Genomic DNA, 12,224 nt, shown 5'->3' with positions numbered 1-12,224 from the left:
TTCTATATGTGAGTTAAATAAAGAAGGGTACTGTGATGTTATTTAATATTCAGAATTATCATTAATACTATTAACTCATTTTCACTAAAGGTGAATCTCAACAAATCCGTCCTGTTGAAACCAATCCAGGTGAAGAATCTTGGATTGGTTAGGAAAATAGGTGAATCAATTTGTTGATTTCTCATTTTATTCATGACACAAAGGTCTGTTCATAATGATCAAATGGTGATTGTAAATCTAATATAATGGCAAATCTAACACTTGCTTAAATATGTTGTACATCTACTGTGATGAATTTTTATTAGATTGAATTTTATTATCTGCATGCTTATAAAGGAAACACTAATGACTAACTTGGTTTGCTATTATGTGGTAAAAGCCATGATTGTTAGTTCAATCAATCAGTTTAATCAAATAAAACTTTACTATCGTGCTGACCTTGCATTCTATAGGAATCAAGTAATAAATAATACAGCTACTGTAGCTACTTTAACAAGCTTCCATATTTTAACAATATACTGCTATAATAAATTTGATAATAAATGTTGACAGCATTTTGTCACAGTTGTTTGTATTAAAATAGTGACATGATTAGGAGTTAAATTATAAACTGACATCAATATATTTGTACCTGAAAAATTGAATAAACTGCCATGACCTGATGGATTGGCACTTTTGTTTTCAAATGCTTCTCTTTTTGCAGGTTCTTATCACTAATTTTTCATGATGTGCTTTGTTTGCTGGTATTTCAGCATCAGCAAAAAACAATGGCACAGCAAATCTAATCTGAAGTAGTTGTTTAGCTGCACTTCCAAACAAGTGTAAGATAAAAACAAAAAGATAAAAATAAAAAACTGCAGATGCTGGAAATCCGAAACAAAAACAGAATTACCTGGAAAAACTCAGCAGGTCTGGTAGCATCGACGGAGAAGAAAAGAGTTGGCACTTCGAGTCCTCATGACCCTTCAACAGAACTCTGTTGAAGGGTCATGAGGACTCGAAGCGTCAACTCTTTTCTTCTCCACAAGTGTAAGATAAACTTGGAGTGAACCCCTAGAGGCAAGTGCATTTCAAATCACGATGGATTGAACATACTGGTTGCATCCACCAAATGGATAAACCTAACTGCTAAAGACCACTTGACAATCAGAAGCAATATAATTTCTGTATCAATCAATTCCCTTTAAATTTTGCAAAAAATATAAAAATTATAAATCCAGATTATTGCATGTTTTGCACAGCACAAAACAATACTCCTAAAAAATACAGAATTATTGAATTTTCCTGTAAAGCAAAACTTTGTGGAGAAGTTTTTCTTCTTGTGTTACATGTAAAGGTAAACTTGTTAACTACAAAGAGAACACAGGAAATTTTCCCCATTGTCTTTTCTTCTTGTAGTAGAATGAAATTAATTTTCTTTCTTAAGTTTTCATTAAACTGTACCTCCTGAGCTAAATTCCATTACATTCAGTTCCAACAACAAAAACATAAACAAATTGTATTTACTACAGCTTGTTAAACAATTCAGATATTTCAACTCACAGAGGCTGTTTTCATCTATTATACAAGAAGAGACTACATCCAGAAACTTTGTTAAACACAATACCATATTTACTTAATTTTCTACTTGGTCCAAGAAAATTATATTATTCCACAATGTGATTTTTGTTGCTGTTGGCTAACATCAACTTATTCATCATTTGATTATTTGCCTTGTACTTAGCCTCTGCTATTTGTTCTTGTTAGCAATGCTTCTCTATTTTATGATGTATATTCTTATTTTTCTACCATTCTCTAACAGTTCCTTCACTTATGTAAATACTGTGTTACTCTTTCCCATCCAGCAACACATTTGACGTAATCTCACTGCATTTGCTGGTTCTGGGAAGATATCAAATGGCAACAATATTTCAGCTGTTCAGAACGGATGAAAATTATAACAGTAATACTGTGAGTAGACACTAAAATAGAAATGTTTTACATTCAATAGATGCAAAAATTGAGCATCCTGTAATAATATTTTTCATATGACACACAATAGATATTGCAGGGATCAAAAGCTAGGATCTGGGTATCTTAATAGTCCACATAGTACAGCATCAAGCATTGAACTAGGAGACCCGGTTTGAATTATGTTCTTGATTATTATTCACACCCAGGGGCTTCCTGTAGATTTCCAGTTTGCTATTTTGGGCAAGTTATCTGGGATGAGGAGGACAGGCTGAAGAAGCATGTTATTCTGTGTTGCTAAAGCAAACCTCCTTGTGTACTTAATGAAGAGCAGTACTGATGGCATCTTGAAGGTAGATAGCTGGGGGCAGGCATGGGTTGAAGGAAAGATAATATATATTTTAAAGCATTTTCCATGGTTCTGCTTTAGTCTGGTTATATGATGAGTGTTTCTATTTCTATATCTTTTGCTTTAATATTCAATCTTCTATAAAATGTTCTATAATGGAGGTAGTGCAGACAATTTAAGGGAGAGTTGAATGGATATTTAAAAGACAGGACAAGGGAAGGATATTAGTGTTTGAATCAGCTAAATAGACTGCAGAATCTTTTGCATTTCAATACTTTCCTTGTTCCTATTTTTTAATTAGACACTATAGACTTAAGACATTGAATTCTTACCTTTCCTTTTCCTAGTTGTTTTTGCAGTCTGTTCTGCCACTGGACAGCTTGCATGATTATGGCTTCCCATCTTCTCTCCAGATTCACAATAATAAGTTGCATTGACTGACGATCAGCTTCTGAACAGCTGGCATCTGTGTCATCGATGAGACGTTGGCATAAACGCAGTACAGATATTATGCCACGCCGACGTTGTTTAATTTCAGTGCACAGTGACTAAAGGCAAATCATTAAAATTAGTGACAATTATAATCTTGTACAATTTAGTCCAATATGCTTACAACAATTTGGCACAATATAAGTGAACAGTATGAAAGTATAACATACCAAGAATCATTTAATAAATCATTTGTCATGTTGGAGGGATAAACAAATTAATAGATTTGACTAGTTTATATTAGAAACATTTTATTGCATCTGCAAATGAACAGGAGTGTGAGTAATTGCAGAGCCCTATTTGAAAAGCTTCTGCACAATAAATTTGCCCTGTGAAATCATGAACAAATTACCATAACCTTTCTCAGGTCTGAAAGAATGACCAGAACTTACTGTCGTTAGCCAACGATTCCACATGAGAGCAAATAATCTGTGAACACTAAGGTAGCTCGGCTTTTTATTTGTTAATTCTAGATTATGCTACATTGCTGTCAACTGTCAAATGGTGACTCATGTGTGTATATGGTGTTTATCTTTCACTTGTGATATGACTCATTGCAAGAAAATATGACCAGTTTATATAGCTATGCAGAGGCCAGTGGAAATAATATTAGGCTAAATTTTGTAAGTAAAATAATTTCCAGCAAAACCATGATTAGATTACAAAACAAAAGAGTAATACATCATTCAGTTAAGGTTACAGGACTAGAAATAAACTAGTATTGAGGAAGGAAAAACATTCACCAAATTCAATGTATGTGTATTGTTTATGTTAAAAAATAATAGATCACACAATGTTTTATATATTGGGACTAATGCCAGAAAGCTCAATCAGCAGTATGTATTTGGACTATTGGTGCAGTATGTAAAGAATTATCTTGGTAACTAACTCTCAATCCACATAAGCCAGCTGCAAAATGAAAGCTCACAGAACGAATGTTGAAGCCTTTACAAAATCTCTTGAGTTATCTTCAACACGAAGATATTTTACAGATGTATTTTATTTGTTGATATATTGCATTTTTGTAATATTTCAAATTTCCATAAATCTGTAATAGGTAGAATTCCATTATTTCTACAGGAAGAAAATAGCATATCTTTAATATTTCTGAATTTTAAATAAGATAGATGATAAATTCCCCATTTATTTATCACCAAATATGGCTTTGTAGTGTATTATTCAATTTTTGGCAGAAATGTATTTCCATCTTAGGTTCCTCAAGTTTCCTTAAAGGGGAAATCGTTTTTAATAATAAGTTTAAATAAGTTATTCCAAGCACAGTCACACACCATGAGCTGAACCATGTGCTACTGTGCTATGAGGAAATTCAGTATATAATTTTTTTACTATCTTGAAGCCTACTAACTGCAAAGCTTTCTGGATATGACTACATCTCTGTGAACTGAGTGTTCTCTGTATGTGTCCTCTGATACTTATAAATGGATTTGGAATGCTTATTAAAATAAATGCTTTTTATTTTGTGAGAGTCAAGAGGTTCTTTCCACAATGATGTCATCTGACCTAGGTGTGAGTGGGATGAAAATATGTAACAAGATGAAATTTTGTAAGGATTTTCTCCAAAAATCAACTATTGAAATATACTTTCCTAAATGTGTGGCATGGCTTCCCCCTTTTTGCTCAACTCCATTGTCATAGCCTGTTTTGAAAACAAACTTTATTTCCTTCCTACTGTAACTTATTAAAACATATTATTACATTCATGACGTTATACATTCAATATTTCTCATACCACAGATTTTTTAAATGACCCTTGCATTGTGTGTGACTGTAGTATTTTTAACTCTGCATTACCATCATTTGTATATGGAATTTTATTAAATCAATCCTTCTGTAATACCTAATTTGTCATGGAGTCATCACAGCATAGAAGGAGGCCACGTTGCCCATTGAGTCCATGCCAGCTCTCTCTGGGGCAATCCTTTCAGTCCCATTCCATCCAGTTATCCCTGTGCTCTGCATATTTATTTCTCTCAAGTCCCCAATTTTCTTTTGAAATTATTGATCACCTGTCCTTCCACCAAACTTGCAGGCAGAGAGTTCCAGCTCAATATCACTAACTGCATAAAAAAGTTCTTCCTCACATCCCTCCCTGTTTCTCTTGCCCAAAAGCTCTAAATATGTGTCCCCTCATCCTTGTACCATCAGCTAATGGGAACAGCTATTATTTGTCTACCTTATCTAGACCTGTCTTAATCTTATACACCTCTACCAGATCTTCCCTCAACCTCCTTTGTTCCAGTCTCCCTTCTAACCTTGTAACTAAATTTCCTCATCCCTGGAACCATTCTGGTAAATCTCCTCTGCACCCTCTCAAGGACCTACATATCTTTCCCAAAGTGTGGTGACCAGAACTGGATGCAATACTCTGTTTGATGCTGAACCAGAATTTTATAAAGGTTCAGCATAACTTCCTGCTTTTGTACTCAATGCCTCTATTTATGAAGCTCAAGATCCCATATGCATTGCTAACCACTCTCTCAATTTGTCTTGCCACTTCAATGATGTATGTACATGAACACCCAGGTCCCTCTGTCCCTGCATACTCTTTAGCATTGTACCACTAAGTCTATATTGCCCCTCCCTGTCCCTCTGCCAAAGTGTATCACCTCACTCTTCTTTGTAATAAATTCCATCTGCCACTCGCTTGCCCACTATCTATGTCCTATTACAGTTAGTTGGCATCATCCCTACTGCTTACCAGAACTCCCAAGTTTGGTATCATTAGCAAATTTTAAAATTTTATTCTACATTCCAATATCCAAGTTACTTATTTATATATAAGAACACAGCAGTCCTAACACTGACTGTTGGGAAACACCACTGTCTATCATCCTCAGTCTGAAATCAACTATTTACCACTATGCTCTTTTTTCTGCCCATAAGCCATTGTTTCATACAAGCTGACACAGACCCTCCTATTCCATGAGCCTGAATTTTGTCAACCAGCCTTTCATGTGGTATTTTGTCAAGCACACTATTAAAATCCATATGCAAAGCAAATACTGCATTCCCGTTAATTTTTTTCCCTGATTATTGTTTCTAAAATCTTACCCACCAGTGATATTAAACTGATTGTCTTGGTTACGAGGAATATCCTTAGATTATTTCTTGAAAAAGGGTGTCACATTTGCCACTCTCCAAGTTGGCATCTCCTCTTTATCTAAGGAAGATTGGAAGATTATGGCAGGCCCTTGCGCTATCTCCACTCCCACTTGCTTTATCAACCTGAGGTGCAAGACATCAGACCATGTAACTTATCCTCTGTAAGCATAGCTGGTCTTTCCAGTGTCTCCTGCCTCTTAATTTTTACCCCACCCGTTACCACAGCCATCTGTACTGCTATTGATATTTTGTCGGCTGAATTTGCTGATGCCATAACTCTACAGGGAGCTCTTCCCATACAGGTGCAGTTACAGTCCTATGATATTATAGTCAACGGTGACCTAAGCAGCTACCTGCAACAAAGATGATCACAGAATCTATGGGTCAAATTCTAGAACTAGCCCTCCAACACTCTCCTTCTGCTCATATATGTGGCATACATAAACATTCATATTTGTTTCCCTGTGGGGAAGGAGGCAGGGCAAGGAGGAGGGGTGTTGAGGAATGGGGTCCCGACTATTTCTGAAGGTGACTTCCTGAACATATTATTTCAGGGTCTGACTGCAGCAACCCACTTACACTTTAAAGCTCTCAGTTTGAATCTGCTTGAACTCTGAGAGTTGTGTATTCACTAGAGGAGGGCGACATGTCCAACCCCTGGATCCACAACAGTATCCACACTGACTGAAACAACACAGGAAGCTCAGTATTCAGCGGGGGGGGGGGGGGGGGGGGGGGGTCGTCATGCAGCATTGATGCTGATTTGGGAAAGTTTTGAACACATTTTGAACACATTGCCTGTGGGCAGGAGGCTAGGAGACATATAGTGTCTATGAAGCTTTGAATAAATGAGCAGCCCTGTAGTAAGTGAAAGTGTAGCCTTTCCTACTGTCTATCAGGGATCACGTGATTGCCCTTGGAGGCTCCGACCAATGAGCCCTAAGCATGGGTAAGCCAGGCGGTGGGGATTTCTTGTCGAGAACCTGGTTCAAGCATATAACATCTGAAAAGCTCTCTGTAATAAAGTTGACTATTTCTTGTTGAAACCTGTCCAGTAAGTCAAGTCATTACATTTGGTGATGAGGATGGGATAGCTCCAGTGCTGCACCTATCCTCGTTAATGTGAGCACATTGAATCTTGAGAGAAAAGGAAAGCATACTCACCAGTCATGCCACTCTTTGGCAGAATCACAGATTCACAGAGTACAGAAGAGGCCATTCGGCCCATCGAGTCTGCACCTGACCTAGCTACTAATCCCATTTACCAGCACTTGGCGCATAGCCTTGAATGTTATGACGTGCCACTTGCTCATCCGGGTACTTTTTAAAGGATGTGAGGGAACCCGCCTCCACCACTCTCCCAGGCAGTGCATTCCAGACCGTCACCACCCTCTGGGTAAAAAGGTTTTTCTTCACATCCTCCCTAAACCTCCTGCCCCTCACCTTTAACTTATTTCCCCTTGTGACTGATCCTTCAACTACAGGGAACAGCTGCTCCCTATACACCCTGTCCATACCCCTCATAATCTTGTACACCTCGATCAGGTCGCCCCTCAGTCTTCTCTGCTCCAACGAAAACACCCAAATCTATCCAACCTCTCTTCATAACTTAAATGTTTCATCCCAGGCAACATCCTGGTGAATTTCCTCTGCACCACCTCCAGCGCAATCAGATCCTTCCTATAATGTGGCAACCAGAACTGCACACAGTACTTCAGCAGTGGCCACACCATGGTTCTAGACAACTCCAACATGACACCCCTACTTTTGTAATCTATGCCTCGATTAATAAAGGCACGTGTCCCATATGCCTTTTTCACCACCCTTCAGAGATCTATGGACACACATGCCAAGGTCCCTTTGTTCCTCAGAACTTCCTAGTGTCATGCCATTCATTGAATACTTCCTTATCAAATTACTCCTTCCAAAGTGTATCACCCCACACTTTTCAGGGTTAAATTCCGTCTGCCACTTATTTGCCCATTGGACCATCCCATCTATATCTTCCTGTAGCCCAAGACACTCAACCTCACTGTTGAATACCCGGCCAATCTTTGTGTCATCCGCAAACTTACTAATCCTACCTCCCATTTTATCATCCATGTCATTTATATAAATGGCAAATAATAGGGGACCCAGCACAGATCCCTGTGGTACGCCACTAGACACTGGCTTCCAGTCACTAAAGCATCCTTCTGCCATCACTCTGTCTCCTAAAACTAAGCCAATTTTGAATCCACCTTATCAAGTTACCCTGTATCCCATGTGCATTTGCCTTCTTTATAAGTCTCCCATGTGGGACCTTGTCAAAGGCTTTGCTGAAATCCATATAAATGACATCAACTACACTATCCTCACCCCCTGGTCACCCCCTCAAAAAATTCAATCCAATTTGTTAGGCATAGCCTCCCTCCGACAAAGCGATGCTGACTACCCCTGATCAAACTTTGCCTCTCCAAGTGGAGATTGATTCTCTCCTTCAGAATTTTCTCCAATAGTTTCCCTAACACAGACGTGAGACTCACTGGTCTGTACTTCCCTGGCTTATCTCTATAACCCTTCTTAAATAGCAGAATCACATTAGCTGTTATCCGGTCCTCTGGCACCTCCCCCATGGCCAGAGAGGAATTAAAAATTTGGATCAGAGCCCCTGTGATCTCCTCCCTTTCCTCCCTCAGCAGTCTGGGATACAAATCATCTGGACCTGGAGATTTGTCCACTTTTAAGCCTGCCAACACCTCCAATACCTTGTCACTCCCTATATCAGTTTGCTTAAGGACCTCGCAGTCTCTCTGCCCGAGTTTGATACCTTCATCCTCATTCTCTTGGGTGAAGATGGAAGTGAAGTATTCATTCAACACTCTAGCGATGTCCTCTAGCTCTACCCATAGATTGCCCCCTTGGTCCCTTATGGGCCCTACTCTTTCTATGGTTATCCTCTTCCCATTGATATACTTATAGAATATCTTGGGATTTTCCCTACTTTTACCAGCCAAAGCTTTCTCATATCCCTTCTTTGCTCTCCTAATTGCTTTCGTAAGCTCCACGCTGCACTTTCTGTACTCCACTAATGCCTCTGCTGATTTGCTTCCCTTGTACCTGCTGAAAGCCTCTCTTTTCCTTCTCATTGTATCCTGAATATCTCTGGTCATCCATGGTTCTCTGGGCTTGTTACTCCTTCCTATCACCCTAGAGGGAACATGTTGAGCCTGTACCCTCCCCATTTCCTTTCTGAACGCCCCCCACAGCTCCTCTGTGGATTTCCCCACAAATAACTGTACCTTTGCCAGATCCTGCCTTATTTTACTAAAAACCGCTCTCCCCCAATCCAAAACATTTTTTTGCAACTTGTCTTTTTTTCGTCCATATCAAACTTAAATTGTACCATGTTGTGTTCGCTATCATTAAAATGCTCCCCCACCACCACCTCAGCCACCTGTCCGGCTTTATTCCCCGGAATTAGGTCCAGCACTGCGCAGCCCCTTGTTGGACCCTCTACATATTGACCTAAAAAGTTCTCCTGTACACATTTCAAGAAATCCACTCCATCCAAGCCCTTAACACTATGTCTATCCAATTAATGTTGGGAAAGTTGAAATCACCTAATATAATTACTCTATTATTATTGTTTTTACACACCTCCGCAAATTGTGCACATACTTGCTCCTCGATTTCCCACTGCCTATCTGAGGTTCTATAATAAACCTAATCGATCCTTATAATGTGCCTATGGAAGACTGGAGCCAGTATGTTTTTATTTCATAGTGAATGAAATTACCACAGAGGAGTCCTTTTGAATATATGTGGTAGCAAGACATATAATCTCATCCGAGCCTGCCCAATTCCTAGTCCTTTAATGACCTACTCCTGCTCCTATTGTCTATGTTTCTATGTTTCTATGAATTGGTGGACCTTATGAAAATGCATTATCAGTCAAAGACATCCGTAACAAAGCAAAGGTTTAAGTTTAGTTCCAGAGTAAGGGCCCCGGGAGAGTCCATTGCAACCTATATAGTGAAGTTGAGGCAGTTGACAGAGCACTGCAACTTCAGAGGCACAATCAATGACAAGCTGGGGAACTGATTAGTTTCAGCACTGTTTACTCGCAGAGGTCGACATCAATTTGAAGTGTGCCATGGAAATAGCACTAGCCATGGAGAGTGCTGTGAGACACTCAGGCTTAACAACACGCACAACATGGCGCTGCTCCTAATCTGGGGTGGGAACCTACCGCCGGGCGTGGTGCGAAAACCAGAGACACAGCAGTGAAGCGAGAGGCAATGTCCGCTATTAGAAAAACAATAAGACCTAGCAGAAACATTTCAGCAGTGACTGTTATAGATGTGGGGGCAGCCATGTACCAGATACCTGCAGACTCAAGAGACAGGATGCCATTACTGCCATAAGAAAGGTCACATAATAAAGCAATGCAGGGTGAAATCAAAACAGCCCATAGAGCAACAAACCAATATGATTGAATTGAATAATACAACAGAACCTGAAGCTGCTGATACCAATGTTTATTCAGTGTACAACGTCACAGCTTTAAAAGCTGAAACAATTACTATCACAATGCAAGTTAATCGGAAGCCGCAAATAATAGGGGTGGATACGGGAGCCTCAACCACAGTGGTGGGAAAGCACACACTTAAGTACCTAAATGAAGGTACCCAGCCATTGAATCTGGAGCAGATAACTGCTCAATTAAAGACACTCTGGAGAATCTATACAGGTAAAGGACATCACCACAGTACCTCTATCTTATAGGCAACAGGCAGTTTAGCTTCCAGTGATCATAGTGACAGGGGAAGGACCTAGTCTCCTGGGTCGAAACTGGTTACAAAAAAATCAAGATTAACTGGTCCGAAATATTTCACTTGAGAACAGGAGTTCTTGAACCGCTAAGGAATTACGACAGTGTATTTCATGATGAATTAGGGAAGTGAAAAGGCTTGCAAGCAAAAATATAGGTGGATTCTCAGGCGACACCCTGTTTCTTTAAGGTCAGACCTATGCCATATGCCTTAAAGGAGAAGGTGGATGCAGAAATGTGTTGGTTAGAAAAGTTAGGCCTCATCCAACTGCTCCAATTTTCAGAATGGGCGGCGCCCATAGTCCCAGTGGTTAAATCTGACCAAACTATACACATTTGTGGGGACTATAAATTGACCGTAAACAAGGCAGCTAAACTAGATGAATATCCTATCTCGAGGATAGATGACTTATGTGCGTAGCTAGCTGGAGGCAAATCCTATACAAAACTGGACATGAGCCAAGCTTACCGACAATTAGAGTTAGATAGCACCTCTAGAGGATAAGTAACCATCAACACACACAAGTGTCTTTGTCAATTTATTTGCCTATCCTTTGGAACATTGTCTGCATGTGAAGTCCTCCAAAGGACAATGGAGAGTCAATGCCTGCCAACCTGACATAGCTTCACACAAGCACTTTCATCTTCGATATGCCTGGATGCGCACTGTGAACCTCTGTCAAGGGTGGTTCTCCTCCTTGCGAAGGGATGACAACTCTTGATCCCTGGTTCAAGCATGTTGCATCTGAAAAGGCCTCTGTAATAAAGTTAACTGTTGTTGAAACCTGTCCGGTGCATCATCATTACAAGCCCCTTACTCACTGGCTCTGGGCTCACTGTCCCTGCAAATCCCTTTCCTTAGGCTGGGTCTATTACAGAGTGTTACAGAGGAATGAGTGAGGGGAAGATTCTTGTGTTTGAGAGTAAGGGCGGCAGCAGTGGCACTTCTACCTAGATACGTGTATGTCCGTGTGTGTGTGTCCGTGTGTGTGTGTGTGGGAGAGACCTGCTGATAAATGTCCATGTGCAGCCTCATTTTAATATCTATAACCATAAACTCACCAGCGACATTTGAGCTTCGCACCGTGTTCAGGACCTAAGAACACTTATATGTGCTATCATTACTATGCAATCGCCTGCACACAATGACAAGAATGCACACATACATGGATGGGTTTTCAACTGGTACTGGCAAAGTGTGAGCTTCGGCTTATGGCACAGATGGATGGTATTATCCTCAACTTTACGCATGAGCAATGAGGCTTTCAGTCAGCATAAGCGTTACAGTGTTCTAATTAAAGGAACCACACTTTGGGTTACAGCAGCTCACCAGCACTAGGATTTTTGAGGCTGCAACTACCACAGGAATGAAGAGGACAACTGGGAAGGGTGATGCCCCCACAACACCCGCTCCTGGCAGGTATTTTCTGTGCCCAGCTGAACAGCCAACACTCACACTTGCCCCACAGCCTATTGCCCTCTCACAGCCATGCCTCACAG

At 40.0% G+C, this 12,224-nt stretch overlaps 1 protein-coding gene across 5 annotated transcripts in view; it reads right to left on the bottom strand.

Annotated features, from left to right (window-relative positions):
• The window catches only part of akap6 (A kinase (PRKA) anchor protein 6), a 527,594-nt gene that overhangs the window by 42,453 nt on the left and 472,917 nt on the right, over positions 1-12,224 (bottom strand). For all 5 annotated transcript variants that reach the window (XM_041214722.1, XM_041214723.1, XM_041214726.1 and 2 more), the window contains exon 11: positions 2,632-2,847. In XM_041214722.1, the coding sequence (XP_041070656.1) occupies positions 2,632-2,847 (216 nt within the window). The remainder of the gene's footprint in view (positions 1-2,631; positions 2,848-12,224) is intronic.

The sequence above is a fragment of the Carcharodon carcharias genome, chromosome 20 (genome assembly GCF_017639515.1).
Source record: "Carcharodon carcharias isolate sCarCar2 chromosome 20, sCarCar2.pri, whole genome shotgun sequence".
Taxonomy (NCBI): Eukaryota; Metazoa; Chordata; class Chondrichthyes; order Lamniformes; family Lamnidae; genus Carcharodon; species Carcharodon carcharias.
Note: the sequence above shows the minus strand (reverse complement) of the source record. Positions and strands in the feature narration are given on the sequence as shown.